Source organism: Rhea americana, unplaced genomic scaffold (genome assembly GCF_003343005.1).
Source record: "Rhea americana isolate MKP2758 unplaced genomic scaffold, rheAme1 scaffold_13, whole genome shotgun sequence".
Lineage (NCBI taxonomy): Eukaryota > Metazoa > Chordata > Aves > Rheiformes > Rheidae > Rhea > Rhea americana.
Window position 1 is genome coordinate 7,070,958 of NW_028185372.1, and position 27,394 is coordinate 7,098,351.

Genomic DNA, 27,394 nt, shown 5'->3' on the forward strand with positions numbered 1-27,394 from the left:
GAAGGAAGGTGGTTTTCCCATAAACAATTTAAGCATTAAATTCTAATTTACAGGCCAACATAATTTTCTTCATCCTTCCTCATTTTTTCTGAAGGAAGATACTACTTGACATCTGTTGAAGTCTTCTCCAGGGGTTCACATTTTCCATTCAGTTTGGCTTACATGACAATGTAACTCTCCTCCTACTCTTTCATCCTTTGTTCTTTACTTCCAAATTAAGGCAAAATACACACCTGCTATTTAACCAGCCCTATTTAAAGTTTTTTGCTCTGGAGTTCTCACCCAGGCAATTAGTTTAGATGGTCTAAGAGTGCAAATTTATTAGGCTGGTCATGAAATTTAAGGATAAACAGTAGTAGGGATGACAGTTCTTTATCTTTCTTTGCCTAGGAATACTCARTTCCTAGGCAAATGGAAATTTGAGTATTCCAAATACTAATCACTCTGTTTTTGCTAAGCAGTTAACATATTTCACTTTAAAAGAAATCTAAAAGATGACTAGATAACATGTTGATTCTCTCTGCTTACGCAAAAGGCTTTTGGGTAGATTAAAAAAAACTTAAACATACGACAATATATTATAGAACATAAATGCTATAACATGCTGTTAATGTTTTTAAACTTGGTAAGGAAAAACAAGCTATCCATATCCAAAATCATTCATTTAAATTCAACTAGACTCAGTAGTAAGCAACAGGCATCTCAACAGTAGTTTCTATATTTACAAAATGTCATATTTAAACTATAAAATCAGCATTACTCTGCTTTTCCTTTAAAAAAAATAGTAAATTATTAGATAGCCTCTTTAGCCTCTGGATATAGTTTCAGGAATTGTCTCTCCAGGCTGGAAGAGACACTTGTTAGAATTGAAGAAAGCTTCAGCTTGTCATTGCCCAGGAATTATCTGTCTTGAGAATAGAACTCAGTATTCAATGTCACAAACTTCTTTCAGCAAAAATCTATTAGACACTTTTGAACAACAATGTTAGCATCTACCTTATTTTTCCAGTCTTTCTCCACTTTCCCTTACATTCATCACCCACAATTTCATCCCCTTCCCATGAGACTGCTGCACTGTAACAGGAAACGATCAAGTCTGTAATTTCTTCCTGGAGCATTACTAAGTTGAGTAATATAGAAATATTTCAACCTATACTTGATAAGAATATATTTTGAAAGCATGTGGGCTACGGCATGACACATTCTCACCATAATCTAAGTCAAATACTCTTTTATGGATTAAGTTTTTGGAAGAAAATGGTATCTTTTTTATTTCTCTGAGAGGAAGAAGGGATTACTGGTATATCCAAATAGAAATTTGGGGAATGGAAAGATAAACTTAATCAGTAAATAAAGCAAGAACTGCTTTTCAAATAATTCAAGTATGCYTGTGTTTGATTTGAAAAAAATTTATAAACACAAACACACAGATTCTTACTGACTCAGGATCCAGTTCTACCTTTTTAAATAAAGTTTTTAACATTTGTTAAATTAGATAAAAAAGATTTCTTGTAGGAAGCTAGTCTTGCTTATAAAACAAAAGCATTAATCCAATAAAAAGTACTAGGGTGTAAGTCACCACCACCACAACAAAAAAGTAATTTATTTTTGGTTTTAATATTTTGATATCATGTATCACTTGAAAGCAAAATTTTTGCAAAAGAGCATAACAAACTTTATTCCACGTGCTTAGCTAATCCTAAAGACTAGTGAAGAGATAATCAGACCAGAAACATACAATAGAAGAGAGACAGTTTTCTGTATGCTTTGCATGAAAGTTTTTAATCCCTACAGAAATGAAGAAACACAGCCCCAGCTTCATTAGCAGCTCCAGAAGGCAACCAGCACGGTAAAAACTAACACAATCTTCGACCTCAAGGAAGGATACTACCTCAGCCAAAGAAAAAGAATACTACACAGTCAGCATCTGTTTCACATAACTGCTTGGCCGCTGAATGTAAGAACCTAAAAAAAGATTACTTTTGTTTTAAGTTCTTTTACTATTAGCTATGAAAATTTTGCTGTATAAAGACATATTAAGTTTGCAAATCTCAGTTAGCTAACCCTAAAAAGTAGAGTATCAAAGTTTAAGTAGAACTTCACCCTTTGAATACATATAACAATGAATAGTGACCGTTAAAAATGGATGCCCTTCTACCTTCCTCCAAGTTTCTAAGAACAAATGCCTGGACAAGACTTCCACAGCGGAGAAGATAGAACTTAGGTAACAGTACTTTAACAGCTGAAGGCAAAAAACAGGAACGAGAACAAAACCATAGGCCTCTCTTCCTTAATATCAGAACCAGAAGTCCCAAAATAAAGTTTAGCAGTGAAGCAGAATGGAAGCATCATTAAATATCAGATTCATTTCTATATTCTCAGAAAGCACCAACAGAGAAATCAGGTACACTCCAAAAAGCTCAGGCTTCATCTTGATCGCATAGAAACCCTTCTTTCAATTGGAAGATTAAATACTAAASAACAGGTTGAGAAACTTTTGGAAGTCTGGCTTAGCTCTCTTACTTACGCAAAGGAAAAGTCTTTCAAAACTAGTATTTTTCTTCAACAGCATCTCATAGAAAAAACAGATGACACCATCTCTAAGGACAGACATGCAAACATTCACAGTTAAAGGGAAAAGAAATAAAACAGCAGAGGAAATCAAGTATTCTGGATTCCTTCAGGACATTCTCTCATGAGACATCAAAGCACTTCACTGAGATAAGGTTTCTCAAGACACATGCGCTCATAAAACAAACTTTRTATGATAAGCCTAAACTCAGTCTAAGGAACAAACTCTAAAGGGAATCTGCTATGGAAAACTCAGGACTCAGTTGCTGATACAAAAATTGCATTTATGTATCCTCATTATGCATTTAACAGCAGAGATAGCAAAATGTAAAAATCTCCAAATAATTTGTCCTATTTCAAAAAACAAAACAAAAAAATCACCTAAGTGCATGTTACATACTTAATCAGAATCATCACTATGCCTGTGCTGTGTTCAATTTACTAAAGAAAACTGCTCTCTTTATACAATACATAAGCAAAGAAGTATACTCGTGGACCAATAGCAGTAAAGAGGAAACACTCTCCTTTTAACGCATACGTATCTGGAAGCTTTCTAAATACATTCTCAAATAAGACACTCATCATAGAACTTGATTTTATAGCGAAGCTTCCTTTGAGAACCAAGCTAATTTCTTCCTCAGGCCACTGAAGACAAGTTTTGACCCTGCTGAAAATCTAATGAATTTCCTCATGATTCATTCAACTGTATTTATGTAGAATATAAAGATCTACAGAAGTTCTAGAATATAAAGATCTATATAGTTCTTTAATTAGAAGAACACTAGATGAAACCAGACTCCACAAGAAAGTCCAACAGGAGAGTGTTTTAACTCCTCCTTTTAACAGTTCTCTTGACCACTGAAGACTCAAGGTTTGATGCTAGCTACTCAAATAGTCTCACAACAGAGAAATAAGAAGCTAATCTGCATGTATCTAATTTGAGAGGCAGAAGATTTAAGTAGGGACTTTTCTGTAGGGACTTTATGTAGGAATTTTTTGCTTACATCGATCTTTCTCATTTTGTATGTGCACATCTTTTACACCAATTTGAAGGAGGAACAGAGCCACTTTATTTGGCAGCCAAATAGCTTACCTGAGTAAAGACAGATTAAAAAAAAAAAAAAAACTCTCCTAAACCAAATAAATATAATAGAGTTCAATGAATATATAATCTAATGGAAGTTGGCTACCCTTACCCTTGCAATACTTCCAGTGGTGCAGCAAATACATTGGATCTGCCAAAAATACTTAAACTCAGAGTTTGCTGAGCAGTTGCTCATAAGTTAAAAGCTCATACATGCAATAAATACAGGGAACACTTTCCTGAGCTGCCATACGAGCCATACTACAGTTACACCTTACTTTGCATTTTTGCATGGCTTAATTATTTCTTGGATTGCAGAGGTTAAGATACACAATACTATCTGCATTCCACTCCTCCAACTTTTTAATTTTTTTTAAATCAGTATTTGCTCCATTTTTCTCAACTTTAACTGCTGTACTATGTCTCAAATTCTAAATAAATTCAAGCCACACTGATCATTTTATATTCAAAAGAATGAACAGTTCAATAAGTATAGCTTCTTATAAATCAAATGAATAAATGATTAAGTGTTATACCTCCAAGTTCTTTTACATTCAAGATGGCATTCTGGAATGGCACTGCTTTTATGCTAAAACCTAAAAACAGAAATAAAGAATATTAGTAAGTTATTTGTTAAAGAGGACATTTGAAGTCAGCTGCATACATTCAGAAAAGTTTACCTTGTTCACCAGGATTTTGCATGGAAAATTCTCAGGCTAAATAAGATGAGTATCGGTTATAAGAGAAAAGATCAGTAGGAACTATGAAATTAGTAAAGACACTTTTTAATAGCTGCAATATATTAAATTCAGCATAAAACTTCAATCCAAGCCACCCACCATTTGGCAGGGATTTAGTATTAAGTACATCTTTGTGAAAATCATCTTTTAATGCATCTGSAACTGAAGTTTAGATTTCAAATTACAAGTAATATGAGGTGATCCTTCCACAATTTTTAGGAGACATGGAAGACAATGTACAACTCTAATTACTACTTTCTTATATTTAAAATTCACAGTTGTTGGATAAAATTAGAGTATTAAGCATGTCTACAGATATTATTAGCAGAAAGAACGTTTTACAGACCTGAGTAGTATGTATAAAAATGGTTACAAGCACATTAAATGTATCTGTGAATCCTTTATTATTGTTTATATCTTAAAACAGAAAAACTTTATAAAACATTTTATTATTTTCCTATAATTGAAGAATGTCACTGCAGTGTTTCATTCCAGGTTTATTAGGTGTCAATTAACAGAAACAAAGGATTTGTTCACCCATATCAGACCAATATGATATTCTAGTACTCTTGTCTCTAACACTGGTCAGTACTAGATGCTGTAGAAGAAAGTGCAAGAAAATCTGGAGGCAATAATTATGCAACAGCTTGTTGTTTTCTTAAAAATAAATAAATTATAGGAAGAAGTAAAATCTGGGGTGGACTTCAGTGGTACTGGTGAGAAAAGCAAAAACATAAATTATAGTTTGAAAACACAGTGGAGAAGCTGCCACATCGGATTCTTGGATTTCTAATTATATATTTTAATATAGCATTTACCGGTACAGATGGGTAGATTTACTATGATAAACTGAATGACTTAAATATGTGTCATTTGGACTTTGGAAAAAATTAGGCAGCATCCAAATCAATTTCATTGCTCGAGTTGCCTAACTACGTGATACTTTTTTTGTTTCAACCACCTAGAAACATAAAAAATGTAATTTGGAAATAAACCGTGTTTTCATTATTGCCTTTGAGAGCTACATTGCTGTTCATACTGCTGTTACTAAATACTTCAGGATTCAAAATGTTAAAGTTTAATTTCCACTAATTACAGCTGAACTTTGAAGACAAAGTTAAGCAGAAAAAGACTGAATTGCTCAGTGATTTCCTTCTAACCTTTCAAGTTTGGCATTGACATCTTCTCCACAAAAAAAAGTTTCAGATCTCTTTAGAATTCCTAATAATACAACTGTGAAGGCAGTGAACTCCATGGGTTAATTATGCATTGCAGAAGAAACAGTATTTTCTTGTACCTGTCTTATTTTGTTGACTTACAGTTTTACTTAATAGCCTTACGTTCTTGTAATTTAAACAAAGATACACTGAAAACCAGTTAGGGTTGCTAAGGGACAATCATAAAATTCCAGCCCATGAACCAAAAGTACAATATAAAGCCATATAACTATATATGCACAAGTTACTCACTCAACACCCACTATCTTTTCCCTCAGCAAATCAACCATGCTAAAAATCACTGTAGCCACACAAACAGATTTCTTCCATCTCTATGACCTAATCTGTCCTCTTTCTGAACTTGGCAGCCAGGTATTCCTTTTTTTCACTCTACAATCTTTTTTTTTTTTTGGGGGGGGGGGCTAGGGAGAAGGGAGGGAGGAGAAGGCAGTGTCAAAGCACTCTTTTCAATATCAGGCATTTGGGTTCATCCATATCAGCATGCACACTTACTTTTTCCACTTAAGTGCCTTTAGTTGTGGTTGTGTCCATTTTTATTTATCATTTACCATAACCTTTTACAAATTTATTCTCTGATCTCAATCTGCCCTTACTATGTAAACAAGTGTCTTTGTTAAGCTAAAAGAAAGGATTATGACCAGAAATAAATATTTACATTACATTTATTCTTTTGGTTGCTAGCATCTACCACAAAGCAGTACCGACCCAGTAAGAGAGGAAACAAACCCTAATGTAAGTCGCGTAGTTTCACTATCCCATCCTGTATCACATTTCCTCCTCTTTCCTGACTCTATAACATAACTGCTTAAAAAAGAACAAAAAGAAAAGGGGGGAGGGGGGAATGAAACCTCCGATGTCCAAGGTAAACTGATATAGTTCATTTCCAAAGGTTCTACTTTATTACACCCCAATGTATGTTCCGACTTTCAACACACTGCAAACTCTGTGCTTTCATGAATATTCCCCATTGTACTACCAAAGTCTGAACAAGTAAGTAGAGTTCACTTCAAAACAATCAATTATGCGTTTTTAGGAACAAGATACAAAGCTGAAGTTCTCCGTTGCATATGCTACATGTTTTTAAAAGTTATCCATAAGCAACGTTACAGCACACCGTGGAAAAAAGGCAGTATTCTTCCTACCTGTGGTAGACACTATATTCTCCGCGCTTTCGCTGCAAAGCTGCGATAGAAGACTCGTCTTGCCAGAGCCAGTGAGGCCTATGCAAACCAAGTCATATTCAGGTCGTGGTGGTGGCGGCCCCTTGCAGCAAAGTGCTCTAAAACACTGCCGGGAAAGAACAAAACCAAAAGGGAAGTTATATTTTCGCGTATCTTTCTCTAACAAGAATCTAAAAGCCAAGTTTATAAATTTAAAATTGCTAGAGAAGCAAAATTCCATTCCAGTTTACTATTTTGGCACTATCAGCAAGTAACAGAGTGAGATCAGCTCAACCAGAACTTATAACAGCTTTATAAGATAACATAAATATACCAGTTAACTTTTCACCTAAGCCTCATATAGCTGGATTGAGGAAAGCAATTTAAATTTCCTGAATAGCATAAACAGTGCGCATTCGGTGAGACAGGTGCACGCTCTACTCAGTCAGGTGTTTGTGTACTTCGCGTGTCTGCTTCCAGAAGCAGAACTGGCAGAAAACCCCTGCGCTAGTCTAGGGCAATACCTGGCCTGAGCATCAAGGCAGCTTCCAAACAGCTGGCCAGTCACTCCGTGCTGTCKCAGGCAAGAACCAGAGAACGTCACTCGGCTGATTTCAGCCTCCTTCCTGGGCTTTGCCACATGTTCTGAAGGAAAGTACTCATCCTACCTTATAACATCAACTGTTAAGAGTACAGCTTTTAAAGAAAGATATTTTGCTGGACATAGCTTTAGTTACAAAAATGTAGATACCATTTCACTATGTCTCTTGCTGTTCCCTAGAGAAGCATGAATTAATCACAACATAAAGCAAAAAAATCCCTTAAACAAAACCTTCTTTAGAGAGTTACACTCATGTCTCTTAAAAAGTATGGCCAAAATAGGCCAAGCCCATCCAGCAGGTCCCAAAGGCCCTCAGGAAGGTTCATTAGAATCTTCTTTGTAGGTTATACAGAAAACTTGCACATGAAAATCTAGAAGATTGCCATTCAGGGAAACTATGGGGTTTAATCACCTGCTAAAGTCTGTAAGATACATTTCACCCCACATATACACCCCCCCCATACATATATGTATATATAAAAATATACGTAACACACATACCCAGTATCTGCTACTTTCACATAAGAACCGTAACTCTGTTACAACAAGGATCAGAGAACACCTGCACAACTCTCACCTATACACACGCACATTCTACACCTTTACATAGTGCCAACTTCTAGAGTCTCCAACAACACACATCTGAGCTTCCCCACCTACACCGAAGGTGCTGTTTATTACTACATTTAAGTAATTTCTTCTGTCTTAACCGTAAGCCAACAACAGCACTGGGAAAAACTCCCTAGCCACCCTCACTGGAGGCTACCTGAGGAACAGAAGACTGAGCTGAACTTAGTAAGACTCTATCACTTGCCAACAGCAGGTTCAAGGACTGCAAGTCAATAAAAGAGGAGAAGATTATAACAGGACAGTTGCTGTGACTACAGAACTTATATYGGATACTTTCGAGTTCGATGTTACATCTGAACTGTATGAGTGTTAACAACATGATTGAGGTTCTTTCGGAAAGAMTCGTGTGTGTCCAACTCCCAGTTATTTTAAACATGTCAGAGGCTGAACTCATATGCACATACACCAATTTGAGCAGGTGATAATTCGTCCATCTGAAGACAGGTTTTGGCAATAATTCAGTTTTGTTAAATATTTCTTTTTGTCTATACCTTCATAAAGATTAGAGTTCTGCAAAAGGGATACCATACATAGTTCTCGTGAAAAATGTCACATCCCAAAGTCTTGTTTTATTTCCTTATGCAATGCTGTTGAAACAATACTCTACATTAGTATAAAAAAAAAAAAAACAAAAGTAGTAGGGAAAAAGTTAAGAAAGTACAGTAACATCCTATAAAAGGTGAAAGAAAATATTTTAGGAGTAAAACTATTTACTGTTGTAAATTTAAGGCAGTAGTTAGGCTGAACAAGAACAACAGATCTTAAAAATAAGAGCTTTACTTCTGTTAAAACTTGGCTCTGAAAAATTAAGTTCAACCTTAATTTGTGTTCATAGCTAAGCAAAGGCATGTTTATGCCTTCTAACTTTACTCATTGATGTCAATTTATATTTATCCTTCAGACTCTACAAAGCCTGAAGTTCTGATACTTAAGTGAGAAGGGTAAATTAAGTTTATTGCACAATACAAGCTCCCTAAAAAATAAGTTTCCACTTAATGGAGATCAGGCTGATGGCTATTAAAAAAAAAAAAAAAAAAAAAAAAAAAAAAAAAAAAAAAAGCTCTTCCAAGCTCCCCCAAAACTCTGAGGCTTCATGCCAGGCCCCTTTCAGCCAGTCTTTGAAGAGTCCCCATCAACACAGAACATCTGCAACAGATACTACAACAGGTTCTTGAGGCCATAATGAGAAACAAAGAAATGAATGTGCTGATTGGACATCGGTGACACTATTCCAGTCCTTGTCAGCCAGGCAAGACTCCTACAGCTCTAACAAGCTTAATAAACATTAAAATGGTCAGTAACTCCAGCTCTGCCTGTGACCAYCACCCTCTGTAGGCCATATACAGGAGAGGAGCTCCACAGGCTGTTTCACGTGCTGCTAATTGCATGATAGAAGATCCAAGTCAACTTGCATGTCCAAAGCAGAACCTCCACCCACTCACTCATCCTTTATCAGTAAACACAGCCAATTACGAAAGATCCTGAGATTCAACAAATTCAGAACCAGGAATTTGAAGCCAAGAAAACTGCTTGCTCCAGACTACTTTCACATTTTACTCAATATGATTCTATTATCTTCTTCACAAGCACATCTTTGTTCCTGTGAAAGGCTAATTTTCTTCAGTAGACATTCTTCTTATGCTGGAATTAAAACAAAACCTTAAATGTTTTAACCTCAAAAGCTGATACAATACAAGCTGATGTGTACACTAGCTGACCAGAAAAATCCTACAATTCTATTATTACCAGCATGTTTTAGGGGATAATTTCAATGATAAACTTTGTAAGTCTGTTTTGCTATCTTCCTTACTCAAGCTCAGTGAACAACTCTTCCATCAAAATATCACTATACAAGCAATATGATCACTGCCTTCCCATTCCTCAGCAGCTTAAAGTTACTCAGTCTCTAACAAAGCCTGGGCTAATTAAACATCCATTATAGAGACTAAACCCCTGTATTCTGCACCTAGCAGCTGCACCTAGTAGTTCTACAAGATCTGTGGTAGAGTAGAAAATTCAGAGGTCAGACTATGAAATAAAATTACATCCTATATTCTGCTTTTGAGTATGGAGAGGAAATGCATCCTGAGACATTTTGTACAGCATGGACTATAGTTACAGCTTTGCTTAAGATGTCTTCAAGCTTTACAGTGCAAGATACTGAAATACAAATAAAATGTTTAAGTAGTAAGAAAAGAACTCATTCCTGAATTCCAAAACAATATATAAATACAACAAAAATATTGACAGCTGGTCAGTTCACAGTTAGCTCTCACTTTCCCAGAACTGCCAGGGTACTTTCAGCTCCATTYGGACAGTCCAAAAGGCAGAAGAGAAACTTGAATTAATAGTCTCTAACTGGCCTTCAGACAGTTCTCAGATATGGAGCTGGAATTCTTTTTCACCAATTCCTCAACCTGATTTCCTCAATAAGCGACTAATCGAAACAGCATTATGCACGTGTCCTGCTTTGTAAAGCTGCCTGTTAGATACTACAGAAGAAACTCAGAACCCAACTGGGTTCAGTTGATGGGACAATTAGAGAGAATAGACATAAAAAACATTTGATTCAGGGAAATTCACAGGCTTAATCTGAGCTAGCTGGCTTAGGCACTGAAATACTCTTTGGGGAAGTGTCATGCATTTCAGCTCMACTACCAGCAAAAACAAAGAGACATCAGACACTGTTTATAGATAAATTCTTAAGAGAGAGATACAGCAAACAAAGTGTCAGTTTTCAAGATTTCTGGGAACGTTACTCTCAAAAATGGTCATAGCCTTTGGACAGTGGGCAGAGAGGCCGTCAAGGGTTAAATAATTTAAAAATAAAATGAAAGGAAGAGYGGATTTGAAAGTACTGAAAACAAAACAATACGGTATCCTGAAAAAATGTTTGTATTTGGCCAGTTCTGGAAAAAGAGCATGTATTTATCCAGTAAACTGGGAATAGTTAACTGCTGCAGCCTGCAGAAAAATGTTCAATATTCAGCACCTCTATTACTTTTATTTCAGTTTATGCATGTGACTATGTATAATCACATGCAAGAGCTAAGGGAAGAAGTTAGCCAGTCCCACTCCTACTCAGGGATTTATATCCCAACTAGATTATTCCAGTTTTAGGTGAACCAGCATTTGCACTGACAGTCCCAGACAGTGGCCCTTTAAAGCCCTATGGAGCTTTCCTCTGGGAAAAGCATTAAGTATTGTGTCTATAGCAGGGGTGGCCAAACACTTCTGACATATGTGCCGCTCTGAGATCACAGATTGAAGCTCTGGGCAGCAAAGGTCCCTGAGTTACTACTYTCTCCAGCACATTGCACTGCCTCAGGCCATTGAGTTTGTCTTCGTCTACTCATTGTACTCCTCATTCCACTCTCTTTTTGGGGGTGAAATACTCCGTTTTTTTCTGCTTCGTTCTGGACCCATCTTCTGTCCGTTTCTTTTGTTGTTGCTGTTTAATAGGGACAGACAAAAGCAAGGGATTTCATGCTTAAACACACGTACTCTCATGCAAAAATACCCTAATTCAGTGCAATATTAATCCTAGCAAATTAAGTATTCAGAACTCCTGAAATGGGGAATTAGGGCTGAAAGCTCAATCATAATTCTGCTCCCCTCCCCTCCCCTCCAAATATGGCCTCCTTTTAAATTTTATTTTTATTAAGACATCATTGAACAAATGGACTTCTAGTACCCAAAAGATTTACGTCCAGAGGACTGGTGAATCATCCAAAGTTGTTGACAAAATCTCAAGGAGATCATTAAAAGAGTGTCAAAGCTGCACACGGCAGACCCAGTAGTTCTAATGTCACATGAGATCACAAAAGCACAAAGAAATCTCAAATCTTGAAGCAAATGTGAAAGGTGAGGAAGAAAACACCATGGAGACAGTTACAATATTAAAGATAGGAAACAAGCAGGGAAAGCTGCGGAATAACTGAACACAAATAATAAAACACACTCAAGGCACCTGAATGAAGTTATAACAGCTAAGAGACAGAAAAATAAAAGGATATATAGTAAACTAATCCTTAACTTTATGAAAACCTTAAAGTAGTACAATACATTCTACGCTTTCGACTGTGCAAACTATAGCTGCAGACACTTCAGTTTCTACACTGCTGCACAGGTGATATTACCACTACAGAAAAAGGGGGGAAAGAGGGAATAACGACAACACAACCAGTGATACTATTTCATGTTTTCAAAACATCAGATTGAGAAGATCATCATCTTATCTGACAGTAACAATGAGGGCAAAACAATTTCTTTTTGTGGCTACCAACACAGAAATACTCGTATAGCCACTGACGTCCTGAAGTCATCTCCAGAACAGATAAAAATACTAAAAATCAAGGCTATCATGATCAGTCACCTTCTTTGACAGATTGCAATCTCATTAAACCTTTATTTTCAATCTCTTCCATTATGATTCAGAGAGACAGAGGGAATCCAGCTACAAGTCTACTAACCTATCCTCCATACACAGGACAAATTAATCCTCTCATTTAATCTGGCTAATCTTCATATGTATGGACTCAAGCAATAGGCTCACCACAAAAGAACTCTTCCTCTTCAATGCCCACACAAGTCTTCAATTTCTTACCAGCCTGTGCCACAGAAGACAGACAGGAATACGGCATAAAAGACAGGTTAATATAAAAGAGAACAAAAGAAAACAACTTCAAGAAAGTGAAGCAATTTCACAGAACAAACAGAGTCTTAGTTAAGTCCTACCTTATAGAAGTAAGTGCTATAAAACACTAAAATAGCCAACGTACTGCTTGAAGGAGGAATCTCAAATTCTTCCTCCAGATGTGACCATGAGACCAACAAGAAACACATCCGTTGTCAAAAGCATTTCTGTATACCAGAGGGGCTACAATTCTGGAGTCTCAACAGGAGCAAACACATTTCAAATCATTTTCAACATCTATATGTAGTCACTAGCTGAACAAGACAGAAGCTCAAGTTCCAAAAATAGACAACTGACATACAGCTCTATTCACTCTTTGATATATTTGACAACCCCACTACCAGCAGAGAAGGCTTGGAGGAGTAAGGTTAGAGGGAGAGGGAGAGAGAGAGAGAGAGAGAGAGAGAGAAAGAGAGAGAGAGAGAGAGAGAGATGGCTAACTTCTGACAAGTCCCATATGCTATTGCTATTCAGAGTTTAATACGCTTCTAATACAGAGTTCCCAGTCATGATGCACTGTTCCTGTGAATGAAGATAATAAACATGGTCGGGTGAATTCTGTCCACAATCCAGAACAACTAGGATTTCTGAAGGAAACAAAGTCCTCACTATCCCAAGGATAAAAAGAGTCTGAACTCAATTATTTATGATGGTCAAGCTACTGGGTGCCACAACCTGGAGATGAAGCACAGTACATTTGTGTTTGTAAAGCTTTTGGGCAGGAGGGATGAAATCATTTGTCTTTATCTCCCAGAGAGACTGCTCTGGGCTGAAGATTTCAGCCGGAAGTTTAGGRCTTTAGGTACAAGAAACTTCTATAAGCACAGTGAAGTGTGTGTTACAAAAATGGAACTTCYTTGGAAGAAGCTGTAAGGCATCAGAAGTCTTTTCCCAGGAAACCATGAACCACAACAAATCACAACACCTTATACCTGAAACAGGGAACATACATTCTGACCTTAACCTCTCAGTACATACCCAGACATAGACTACAAATAAAAATAAGTACAACCAAGTGATGACATTCTACTGCATTCACATTGTGCTTTAAAGAAAGCACAAAGAAAAAAATCATCAACTTCCTGATGTGTTCAGATATTCASTAAAGTAGCACAATTTAAAAATCTACATAAAATAACATGGTACATGGCTATGATAAGCCAAGACTGAGTCAGGAAAACAGCTGAATACACACGTAAGTGCTGCTCTGAACAGGAGAAGACAATCACTCATTTCAGTGCATTGTTGAATCAAGCTTGAAGGCCTCTCTGGAACTTCTAGGTTTCCCCAAGTACAGAATCATTGCTCAAGTTCGGTGTCCTCTCCTCTCCGTGGGTTTGCTTTCCATTTATTTTCCTGCCCAAGAGTATCTAGTGTAGARTAACCTGAGCAGCCCATTCAGGTTTAACGGTAAGAGACAAAGGCAACAAACAAGATGAATGAAAGCCTTTGCCAACAGTTCGTTTCACAACCTAAGGAAACATAAAACTATACTGAAAAAGCCCTATAAATCATTGAAAACRGCAGGGGAGTGGGGAGGAAAGGCAGTAACACCACCATTTGAGATTAGAAAATGTGCAGAAGTTAAGGATGTGGCATCACCTGTCATTTCTAATTTCTACTAAGGATGAAAGATATATACAGATTTTTTCAAAAATAGCCTAGAGCTTTCAGGCTTGCTAAAAGCCATCATTTTACAGGTTCTGAGTCAAGTCAGAAAAAGCTTTTCCATGATTCATGCGTGTTACAAGGTGGGTTATAGAACAYGGTTTTCTTTTGTTCAGCATTGCAGGAATAATTACTCGTGTTCTGTATTCACATGGGATCACAAAAGCCAGAAAGAAGCATATAGACCACTTGGTGTTCTTTGATTTTTCTAATTAAAGCTGACTGTGTCTCATCCAAATGCAATAGTACACTTGGTTTTCTGAGAGAAGAAAGAAACAATTCAATACACAAGTCCCTGCACAGCCATAGTTATATATACAGTACACCACTTCTGTAATAACATAAAAAAGCAGCTTTATGGAAAGTGTAGTGATAGATCCAAATGAGCAAAAGGACCTCAAAGAAACAAAATTGAGGTGGGAAAAGCATTTCAGATGCAAACAGAAATCCAGGTGTGTGCTGGAGAAGGAGGAAGTGTAAATGAAGACTTGCATGGTATTCCAGACATTTGCAAAATGAAGGGGGACGTTAAGCTGAAATAGCTAGGGAAGTTCCATATATATGAAGAGAGTAACAATGTCTCAATCTTCATGGCAAAACCTTGTCACCAAATGCAGAGCAAGATTTCTCTAAGTGACACTGGGATGTATGTGGTAAAAGAAAAAAAAATCAGGTTAAAATAAGCAGAAACAAATTCATTTGAAATGTAGTTGGAAGAAGCACAACAGATTGATAGCCAAACGTGCCAACCAGAAGTGTGCACTAATGCACCAACAGCCACAAGATCTCAAGGGGGATACAGGACATAGCTTAATACACCACTGACAGAAGTAACAAGATCAGTTTTCTTCCATCTACTCCATCAGTAACATTACAGAAATGGATAAACTCTAGAGAGTTTTTTTGCACCCAGCTTCAGCCCATGCTTTCAGAATTGCTGGGCACCATAACTGTAACTAAAATTAAACAGCTCCTGGAGGGGGGAGGTGTACGGGTGTACGCTCATTYAGTGGAAGAGCGCGAACCAAGAGAGCGCACGAACAAGAGTGAGAGACACTAATGTTTCCTGGAGGCTGAATTTCCTCTGAGATTAAGCCCCAGGATACGTCTTGTTCTTTCTTGTGAAGGATTTCAAAACTAACATTCAGCATCAAATCTGAGAGCAAAGAGGACAAATCTCTAAGGGGAACAGGCCAGACTATTTGCTGTAAAATCCAGTCTTACTGGAGATGTACATAGCTGAGGTAGGATAGTAAGTAGGAAGAGACCAGATGCCAGGCAAAGTAAAAAAAAAAAAAAAAAAAACACTGTACCAAAGAAAAGTAGAGGGTGTACTTAAATGTCACTTTTGATTAAAAAGTCTTAAATCAGAGTATTAAAGCAATTTGATAAAACAGTAGATAGCAAAGTTAAGTAAGATTACAATAGTGTGATAGCACACTAAAAAGGAAAATAAAAATTTCACTTGTCACTTTAAATCTATCTGCTCACTGTTCCCAGGTAAGAATTCTCTTTGCTCACATAGCAGTACACCATAACAAATCTGKGCACTATGCAACCAAAAAGTTAGCAGGCCAATGAAGGTTTGCTTGCCTTACAACGATCAGGGAGCAAGARAAAGAAGAAACCTTCAAAACCGATGCAAAAGTTACTAAAACAGAAACAATCTGTGCAGTTCACATTTAAAAGTAAAGGTGAAGGGTGTTACAGATGTACATAGAGGTCTAACTAGAGGTAATTGGAGGATTTAGATAAAACAGGTGAACAGCAAAGCAAGGATAGCTTGATTTTGCAGGTGGTGTGAGTTTTCCAACTAAAGAATGCTATTTTTTGGAACTTAAATGTAGACTACTTTTCAACATTAGAAAATGCAGTGCAACAAATATACCTACATTTGCAATGAGACAARTAAGAAATCCAATGACTAGCCTATTTATCACTTCATGGCATCAATCTCCAGTTTTGGATTTTAAGCATTATAGTTGCAGGCAATCGGTATCTCCCCTTCTTTAGGCTCTCTACAAGCACTGTCACTCTCACCTGCTCTTTTCATTTTACAATCACAACACACAACTAATTATTCCACAGCACTTTATATTTGCAAAAATAAGAACCTCTGACAGGATAGGTATTTTGACCAAAAGACTGRGAATAGAAAAAAATGTGGTAACATACACAGGACCCTCTCATCCCCCTTTATATGGCATAACAGTTTTACTTGGCTAGTACAGCACATTACTCCTGTAGGAGGAGAAAGATCAACCCACACCAAAACATTAACCTAAAGTAGACGATTAGAGGAAGGCAAATAAATCTGAAGTACCATTAAAATTCCTCAACATTTAATCTATGAATAYATCTTTGAATGTTAAACATTAGTTGCCTCTACCAAACTCTTACTGAGTTAGGCTAGAGAAACTTTAGCCATTTAAAACATCTAACGTGCCAACACAGGCATTTTGCACCTTCGCTCTCTAGCKGCGAGTTTGGCTTTGTTTTCTGGTTAAATATCTACATCTCCAACCAAGTTTCTCAGTTTTCACCAACCTGTTTTATGCAGAAGAATCTACTTGGTATTTCCACCTAGTACAGTAAAATGAGAGCTGTTAAATTCTTCCCTGCTAATCATGCACTGATCAASGACCGTCTCCAAGTGAAACCAAACAGGTGATCTGCTTCCAGTCCTTGAACATGAATTTCTGCTTAAGAGATGTTGATCAAAACTTCTTCACCTAACTTACAGAATAGGTAAAGAATATTTTTATAGATAAATTCTGGACACACTTAAAGGTCAAATCACCTTTGAAAAGCCACTGCTGAATTTTAAATTGGGGTGGGGGGGGGAGAACATGGGAGATAGCAAGATACATCTTCACTAGCCGTGAAAAAAGCAGGCTCTTGCGGCGCTCCCGCAGGGCAGCCTGCCGCACGGCTCAGAGCCGCGGCAGCACGCCTCGCTGCGGCGCGCGCAGCCCCGACCAGCAAGCTTCTGTTGGCGTAGCTACAACCACTTCTCATCAGTTAAGAGGCATGAAATACTTCAAGCCACAGGAAGGTATCGCTATGCCAGATTCTTTTTATTATTATTCTTAGAGCCACTGAAGATTTTTTGAGGCTATTCAAATTGTTCGATTTTTGATAAATGCGGCATACAGGCACTTGTAGCAAATACACACTTTTAAAGGCAGTCAGAGTCAGTCTGAAACCTTTGCATGCCATTACTCTTCCAATGCTACTGCTTTCACTAACTGTGTTAGGTGTCTGTTTTTCAGATAATTATTAAACAATACTTCAAAAATTTCTGCAAGTTAAAAAACACTAATTAGCAACAGGTAGTTGCTTGAGAATATGCCTTATGCTCATGAAACATAATCAGAAATCCAAGCAGAAATACACTCAACGTGTAATCCAGGTAACTGAGCATAGCTTTTGGGTGCTGAGTTACTGATCTGTTTTAATGTACAGCTACATATCTAATGCTTATTCTAAGGAGGTTGCATATGCCTCAGTAAAAACTGTTTTACTTCTTACTAGAACAAAACTTTTACTATCATTCTAGAACAGCATAAATCTTCTCTGGCTAGGAAACTCCTCCTTTTGCTAGCAAGAGAGGAAGTTTCAAAGACTAAGGAAAATGCCATAATTGTGAGATTCAGAGAAATATAAGCAATCTAGATTTGCTGGCATAATTCAAAGTGAGATAGTGAATAAAAAACAGGCTCAAAAAATGGAAGACAGTTGGCTTTTAGAGACTGAGACATCTAATTAGTTGTAAAAGCAGGACATTGGCCTAGCAATTATGATTAAAGCTTTTAAGWTTTTTTTTACACAGTCTTTTCTAGTTAAAGACTAATACACTTGAAGATTTTTAATTAATAACTGGAAGTTAGGATTTTGCAATATCCTGATAAAAGAAAATGATCTTTACATTGAGACTCCAGTAACTGCAAATTACCTGCATATCATATGATCTTTATTTTTAAAATGTAAGGAATATACAAAAAGTAGATGCACATAGTTCTTCTCATGCCATAGAGATTTTTCACTTAAGAGGAAGCTCAGCATATTCTCCATAGCAATTTATAACAATGAAAATACATGAAAAGCCATGGTAAATACCATATCATTTTACATAAGGATTAAGGAGTGYAGCACAGTTTATGTTATGGGTAATAAATTTCATAAATGTAGGTTTTGAGAACAAACCAGCTATGGTTAAAAAAAAAGTGTCACATATAAAGATCACAATAACTGATAAAAACACCAAAAGTATTTTACTTTGCTGACCAAGCCAGCAAAATAAAGTCCCCTTTATCTCACAGAATGTATAAATGATCACATTTTCTCATCTTTCCAATAAATTCTTAATCTCATACTAACAAGTTTATTGCTACAAAAAAAGTCACAAATTATGCCTTACAGAGATTAAATCAGTAAAAAAAAAAAAAAGACAAGCTGTAAAAGCAGTGGATGAAAAAGATTAGAAGATTGTTTCAGAACAAGTATTTCCTCATGAAGTTAGGAAACATTAACCATGGTTTACAAGTGGGCTGCACAAGAGCCTTATCTTACACCTAGGTAGAATCATCATGCCTGTAGCTGAACCGTCAYATAGTCAGTTTGCAGAACAGAGACAAGAACAAGGCTCTGGCGTGATATTATGATTTATAACATTACTTCTGCAGCACAGTAGAAAGCAAAAACTCTGTTCAAAACCCCACATCCCAATAGAGTAAGAGTGGGGAGTGGGGAGCTGCAACTATATACAACCTCCTTGGACTTGCACAAGTAAGCAGGAGGTAGAGTGAACCTCCTGAATAGGTACTGAACCAGGAATTAAAAGAGGAGTCCCTCAAAAGACTCCCCTAAATTGCAGCTCTGCAGATCAAGAGTAGAAAGATTAATATTCAAAGTTATTATTGCATAAAAATGACTGGGAAACATTTATATATAATCAGCTAATGGTGGTATCAGCAAGCAAAATGTTAACTATCAGCTGTTCTCCTGCAAGAGGCAAAGTTTCTGGTGCCTGACGAAAAGGATGTGCCCTAGTCACTGGGTATCCTGCAATGGAAAAGTTGAAACACGCGCAGACTATGTAACAACATTACATTCAGCTAAAAAACATAACCAAAAAAAAAAAAAAAAAAGAAGAAAAAAAACACACTAAGAAGTATGGAGCAACCTGGAAAAAGAAAGTGTGAGCTTGACTGCTGCAATATACTCAGAACTGAAACTGATCTTAAAAGCTATTGTTTTCCTATTGAATCAAGTTCCTTAAAAGAGGAAACTAAAAATAAAGACCTTTTTAAGCAAGTAAATGGACTCTCTGAACCCAGAGATACTTTGATGGAAAAGAAACATTACCCAGGCAGATAGGTGAAGATACAGTGAAGCAGAAGACAACTTCTAGTGAACTTGTGGTTTTTTCGGTTGACAAATCTAAACACATTTTTCTAAAAAGCTGTGATATCCTCTTGATTATCATGAGGCAAACTAACTCTCAAAACTAATATGCACTTGCCCACCTTTTTAAATTGATAAACAGCAGTGAGGGTTTTTTTTTTACTTTATTCTTGAAAACAAGCTAGCATCGTTTTTAAATTTATTTTTAAACCAAGCTGACCTCACAAAGTTAAAAATAATGTCAGCCTGAAAAATAAGACTTGGACAAAGATCTAAACAAATGTAACATAAGAATACTAAGAGGAAGGGAAAAAACTAACTTGTTATTAATGTATTACTTATAGTGGAATATCATTGAAGTTCAACAGGACCCAGACCACACTGCAATGCTTGTTAAGCAGCAAAGACCATACGCTCCGTATGGAAAAAAGTAGTAGTAATCAACAGCCTGGGTTTTTTGTTTGTTTGTTCGTTCAGGCTTTGATTTGGTTTTGAGACTCATTCAACCTTCACTTAGTTCAAAAAAGAGTGTCTCATAGAAATACAGTTTTCAAAAAAAATGAATAGATTTAAATGTTAGTGTTAGGTGTTTCTTTTTAAGCAACAAAAAATATGAGGATTTGATTGTGATRTCTATCTAGTACCAGTAAAATACAATAAACTTCTTTAAATGACTATTTTAAGAGGACACAACAAAGCTTAAGTCTCATATTTGGCTCCTGTCCAGAAACAGGAATCAAAATGAACTATTAAGCTGCAGTCTAAATGTTTGAAAATTTTTCAGCTGGGGACATTATCCAGCCTTAAATGGTAAAAACAGTAAGATCTATCCCCAAAAAAGATAGAAAAAAAAATACAAATAAAATAAGAGTTTTACCAAAAGAAAATATTACCAGACCAGAAACCCATTTGGAAATGTCTCCATCAGAAAAACAAGCATTGACAGTAGTAAGCCAAGTGTTGAAACCAGCATGAAACCAGGTAAACACTTCTGCACTTAACGTGCATCTGAAGTCTACTGGAACAACATTAAAACCAGCTTGGACTTCCAGGCATACTATAGTATGTTAATGACAAACGTGTCATGATTCTTCTTCCTGCTGTCTCCTGCTTTTCTCTTCTTGCTAAGTCTTACATACCAGCCTAATAGCAACATACTTTCTACTCCAGTCAACCATAGTATTCAGTGGTATTTCCTAGAAAAATTATTCTTGTGTCAGATAAACAGAAGAAAATCCTTCCGAGACAGTTTGATACACCACAGATTCCAGTTGAAATGATACTGATTCAAGAAATTAGGAGTTTCCTTAATAAGGCTACCAGCATGGAAAATGGGGTAAAAGCATAGACATTTTAGCAAAACTTACACTGCATCAAGCATACGATATGGAGTTCACTCCATAATTTCAAAGCTATGTGAATCCAGAAGGAGCAGAAAAGCAGTGCTGTGCAAAAAAAGCAACTGCAATAAAAAGAAACTGGAAAAGTTCAGATACAATAATGCTTTTTGTGTTATTGTATTACATGATCACGTATGCTTCATTTAGAATGAAAAGCAGCTCAAATGTGGAATTTTAAAAGTATGAAGTTGKTTTTGTAATTTTCTAGTTAAAAATCATTTAGTAGTACCACACCAGATCAGAAGGCAACTTACTTTGTCACAGTTTAAGTGAAGCACAGAATTTAAATCAGGTTAAAAAACTAAGATTCTTTGAGAAACTATTGAATTTTCATCAACAATTAAACACGATTAAATCAAGACTGCAGAGAACGAAGAACTGACTTTTCAGTGCAACTCATCTGTTAGTGTTCTCATACAGTTCTGTGCTGCCCACATTTTCAGGAATTAGACCTGTAAGTCTCCCCATTTTTAAACATGTTCAAAGAATTTAACATTATTAGACTGTCAYAAATGAGTTAAGATCTTTGGCAGGCCATCTACTGTAATAGCTTTGAATTTCCCTTAAGTGCTTATTGTGGATGACTTATTTTAACAGGAATTAACACTACCTTGTGGCTCAGACAAAAATCTAAACTCTTAACTCCTTTGCATCGCTAGCAAGCTGAATGAAGGACAATGTTAAATATGCGGCATTTGCTTACAGTAAATCATGACACATTATGTGTCACACATATTGGACATTCTTTCGATCTCAACTTGAAACTATTAATCCTTCTAGAGCAAAGTAAGACCATCTCCCTATGTTTAGTCTCTGTGCTCTGTTTCTCTGGTCAAAGTAAGAGCTCCAGAACATTTTAATACAAATACATTGCCAGTGACAGTAGGGTTAAAAAAATGAGTAGGATTTCTAATGCTGACAATTCCACAAATTTTACTTATATTTGAAAAGTTATACCAGTTCCAGACTGGTATTTCTGCAATATTCATTATATTCATCATTCATTAGTTTGAGTGTAAGGAGCATCACAAGCAGAAGACTGATTGGCTTGTAATGTTTCCTGTGCTAGTTGTACTGCAGATCTACTTAGTTACTTCAGTATATAGATGAATTTAATCAATCTTCCCAGAAAGAATCTCAGCAACTAGAGTTACTTCAGTGGCTCATTAACTGCTTATTGAAAACAGTCTTCACAACTGATAACTTAGGACAGTGAAAACAAAAACAGATTGCACTGATTTATTATTAATTTGATATGAAGTTTTTACTATTATAAATTGATATTAAAAGCAATTGTTGGTAAAAGAAGCATACTTCCTACATATTTTCTTGATTCCTCCATTGCCCACGGAAAAATGCATAGGAAAAATAGCTTTCTAACTAACACTGMTGAATCCTCTCCTTCCAAAGAAGAGACAAGAAGGTTTCAAAAATGAATAAGTAAAATCTTACACTTTCTCTTCAGTCACAGGGAGCAACCTCAGTGTATGCNAAAAAAAAAAAAAAAAAAAAAGAAGAAGAAAAAGAAGGAAAAAAAAAAGACCAATCCTGCAGATCTCAGGCACTTTACCTTGTTCAACCATGTTCACTATGTGGCAGAAATTTTAGACCTACACTTTAGCATTTCATATGAGCTGGCTTAGGTATTCCCCACCATGTCATGAATTTTGACCTTCAACATCTAACTTTGTCCATTTTCAACACATGGAACTTGGAACTTGGGGCAGGGCAGAAAGTTTCAAACTTGAGCATCTACAAGTTTTGGAGACGTTCAATATCACAAGGGTAAAGTCTTCTGCAGTATTTCAGAGGCTTTCCTTGCATCTGCTAGAGATTATACTTTTATCTCTCTCAACTAAGGCAACATCCAAATAATTTATTATAGAACTTTTAATTCATACATTTGAAGAAGAAAATTTTAAAGCACTGCAGCAAGTTAATTGTTTTTCTATATTTGTACACAATCTTAGAAGATGACGCACCTGAGAACACAGGAAAATGTTTAATTTTCTTCAGTCAATGCTTCCACCTGAATGCCCAAAGAAAACTGTTTCAATACTGAAAGCCAGCTATTTCCCTGTTGTGCTGATCCTACAGTCCCAAGACATCTTTCTCAGTTCCTCAGGTAAATTCCTCTGCATAGATGGCCAGCTCCTTTCCTAAAAAGTTCCAGATTGACTTATCAAAATTAACTTATTTTTGACATCTGAAGTTAGAGATATTATGTAAGACTAAAAAATTTAATATAAACAAGAAAGTGGGGCTACCTCACCTTATTTTTCATTATTGAAAATATAGATTTATATGATGCTCCTAGAGTAAGGTTTGTCACAGTTTGCCAGACAGTTTGCTCAGCAACCACACAACAAATCTGAAGCTTCTTCCTCTTAAGCACATTATGCCATTTTTAAGTTATTTAGCATGGGAAGGGCCAAGTTTTTATCTTCAGTGTCGATACATGCAAGTGGTAACCATCACAAACAACTGTGTATGTTAAGAACAGAACCTGATCTATTATGTAGCCTGATTCCTTTAGGGGGTTTGTTTATAGGCTGTTTGGAGGGAGGTGGGTCTTTTTGTTTTTTCTTCTTTTGCAATTGTCAATTTTAGACACTGGTAGCTTAGGCCTCCAAATTAGACTACTGAAATGACTACCACACCCGGAAAAGCAGAGGAGGGGTTTTGTTTTGTTTTAATTGGGAAGTATTTGTAGTACTCCTGGATGCTTACATAGTAACAGTAGCTAAAAACTCTYGCCATCTTTGGCTGTCCAGGAGACTGCACCCCTTCTCAAGGAATGCAGATCCAAGCATAGCTATCCACGTATTCATCCCCTCCAGGCTGAACACTGCCACATGCTGCACCTGAGGGACGAGACATTCCCACTGAATCAACACACAGAGCTCTACTCAACAACGCATGGAGATTGCTCATCCAAACCCTGCTGGCTCCTGGTCTGCTACCAGATTCTTTCCAAGATCTAGTTCCTGATTTCATGCTAATGAATGGGAGTGGGTCCATTTCTCCCAGACTTTCGGTGGTGATGGCAGTTGAGAGATCATTAGTATGGGCCAAAACAGGAGAGTGAGACTCCCATCCACAGCGGCCGACAGCAGTGAAACACTGGTGGAGTTGCCACGCCATAGGACAGTTATTAATTCAGCAAAATTTCCTTTGCAATAGCATTGCAGTTATAGGAGTAGTTTCAATGGCTACAAAGAAAAAAATTTGAAAATGCTGCCTGTGAGCACTGTATCCAATTTCACTGGGCACTCAGCATAATATTACAATGTATTTTCTACATGAATGCCTTGAGCAGTTGCCTGAACAAAAATGGCGTTTAAAAAGTTGTTGCCTATTTCGTAAGTTTTCCCCACAAGTACTTCCCCACATAGAAGTTTGCCAGTTGGAAAGCAGTTAATAAAAAAAAGAAGAAAAAGCTCATTCCACAATTTAGGTTCCCCACATCTTCCCTGTTCCAGCTGGTCCTAGTTTTCTGCTCTATTAGAGAAGCTATTCACTTCAGTAAATAGCACTTTGTTAGTCAGGTCTTGCATAAAAATAATATTTTGCAGTCTTGATGCTAGATTTTTAATACTTGCCTATTCATATGCAGCTCTACACATCAAGAATGTATTGTACCACCGCAGTTAAGCAGTTACCTAGGGCATAGGCTTTAGAAAGCAATCACTGTAGATCCTGTGCAACACAGCAAAGGCTCCAGCGCACCAGGCAAAGAGAACATAATGCTGTCCTTCTCAATTTTTTTTTAAAGTTAATAAAAACAAGTAATGTACTTTTCACAGCTACTGTAGGCCCTAGACAGCTCAAGTGCAAGTGTAGAGCTACACACCAAAAAGTGATACTTAAGCCTTTCCAGGTCAGGTACAAAGAGAAAGCAAACGTGAATTAAGAAGTGGATTCTTATTACTCTTGTACATTATGTATACGCATGATGCAACTTGGCCTAAACTAACCGAGAGAATCTGCACACATAGGTTAGTGCTCACTTACCGGAACTGTTTTTAAATCAATTTCTGCAACTTGGGCATAGACCAGGCTGTAGACCAGCATATATTTTCTATCAAAAAAATCATAATGCAACAAAACAGAACAAAGCTTGAAAATACTATTCATACACTTACAATGATGGGAGAAAAAAAAAATCTACCTGAAGAGCAGAATTAGGCCATCTGTCTCTGTATAGCTGATTATTTTAACATGAATTTCAGGCTGCCCTGATACAACAAAATAATAGTATACCAGCATGCTGCTGTCTTCTAATTCAGTAGGCTTTTCTAGTGTCTTTGTGGATGTTCTAAGGTTTCCCATGCAAAATTAAGATTGGTTAGTCTCTCAACTCAGAGCCCTAAATGTAGCAGCATATTAAAAAAAATTTCAGTTTCCTTTYGTTACTTCAAAAACCACTCTGATCTCCATTTACAGAACAGGCATTTGCTAATGCAAATCCATTAGTCATCATATTTTTTCTTTATACATAGAAGTAGACTATTGCCAAAAGTTCAGATTTGTATTTGTGTAAATTTATTTTGTAGCTGTACTGCATTTGGCATATTAAATGTGTCAATTCTCAAAAAAAAAATGCAATCTGAGTTGCACCCTCTGTTAAAAGAAAACTCACTTTAAAAATCTAACAAGACCACAGCTGCATAAAGACAGAATAATCTCTTTGAGACAATTGTAGCAATTGAGATATCTAGAGGCCTAACGATAAACCTACTGGGAACTTTTTAGAGAGATACTTAAAGCCGTAAATTGTGTGAGGATAAGAAAAAAAATGGACAAATTGAAACCAGAGAGGCTCAAACTGGATATAAGAAAATAGTCTTTTCCTCATGGGGACAGTCCAGCAGTGCAACAGGTTGCCCAGAGCGGCTTTGCTGTCTTCATCCTTAGAGATTTCTTCATTCGAGATTAGGCATAAAGCCCTGAGCAACCTGGTCAGACTCCAAGCTGACCCTGCTGCGAGCGCAGGGCCGGACCGCAGACCTTCCAAGATCCCTTCCAACCTCAACTGTCCCGTGAACGCGAAGCAGTCTAGAGAGCTCTTCCCCGAGCTTTCACTTACAGCAGTCTTAGGCAAGAACAGTCTTCCAACAAACACAGTTCGTAGGTTGACAGTGTGGTTGTAAAGCCACCATCACTGAAGAAAGCAAAACACACGCACAAAGGGCTGAACAACTTAATTTGGATAGATTTCCACAGTTTGCTCCAACATATGCATGCTGCCATGCCATTTTTGTCCAGGTGCCTGAGCGCCCGATCGGCTTAGTCACAGGGCGAGTAGCCGCTGCCCAAGTTAGCTCCTCCGCCAGCGGAAGCGTTTCTGGAGGTGTATCTCAGTGGGCTTTCTGTTCTGTTCTCACCGCAAGGCAGGAGGAGAAGCCTCTCCCACATTAACTGGGAAGGAATCGCCGAGCATCTGCCTGTGCTTCTGGGGGAGCTGTGGGACAGCTCTGAAGGACTGCCAGATTTACTCTGTAKCCTCATTTGCAAGGCGGGCAGGTTGCCAGCCTGAGTTAAAACAATACCTGAGGTCTAGTTTATACTCCCAGCCGGGCCAGCTAGCCGAGATTTAAAACACTCGTAAATTTGGGCGCGAGGGCCGCGCGTGCTGACAAGGGAATCGGGCCGCGGTTCTACGGGCTCCTCTTTCGGCGCAGCGCCAGCTCGGGCAGCTCGGCTCTCCCCCGCGCCTACTCTCCTCGAGGACTGAGCGGACACAGTTGGCGGGAGCCCGGCCTGGGGAGCAAGGCCCCCCGGGGAGGCGCGAGCATCCCCGAGGGGCTGGGGCCCGCGCCGGCAGCTACCGCGAGCGCCCGTGGGCTGGCAGGGCCAGGCTGGCCTCTCCTTATTCTTAACAAATCTGCGCTGCCTGCTTCTCCCCCCTCTCTCCCTTTCTCCCCTCTCCTCAGGGACGGGTCTCCACACAGTCGTTTCCCTCCCTGCGCCCCATTCCCTTTCCTCTCGCCTTTGGAGGAAGGGGGAGACGACACTCTGCTCCTCCTTCGCTAATCGCCTGTCAACAAAACCTGCCCCCAGACAGACGGCGTTAACTCCCCCAAGGGCAAAGCCCCACAAAAACCAAGCCTCCAGCGCTGGTAACCCCGGCGTGCCACCGCTTTCCACAGCGAGCGCGCCACGAGGGAGGCAGGCGGCAGGGCCGGGCTGCCGCCCTC

General features: G+C 37.7%; 1 protein-coding gene across 2 annotated transcripts in view; it reads right to left on the bottom strand.

Moving 5' to 3' along the window:
- ARL15 (ARF like GTPase 15) overlaps positions 1 to 27,394 on the bottom strand; it is a 216,623-nt gene that overhangs the window by 133,094 nt on the left and 56,135 nt on the right. For both annotated transcript variants that reach the window (XM_085326426.1, XM_085326428.1), the window contains 2 exons: positions 6,776 to 6,920; positions 4,192 to 4,251 (listed from right to left, as the gene is read on the bottom strand). In XM_085326426.1, coding sequence (XP_085182552.1) covers positions 4,192 to 4,251; positions 6,776 to 6,920 — 205 coding nt within the window. The remainder of the gene's footprint in view (positions 1 to 4,191; positions 4,252 to 6,775; positions 6,921 to 27,394) is intronic.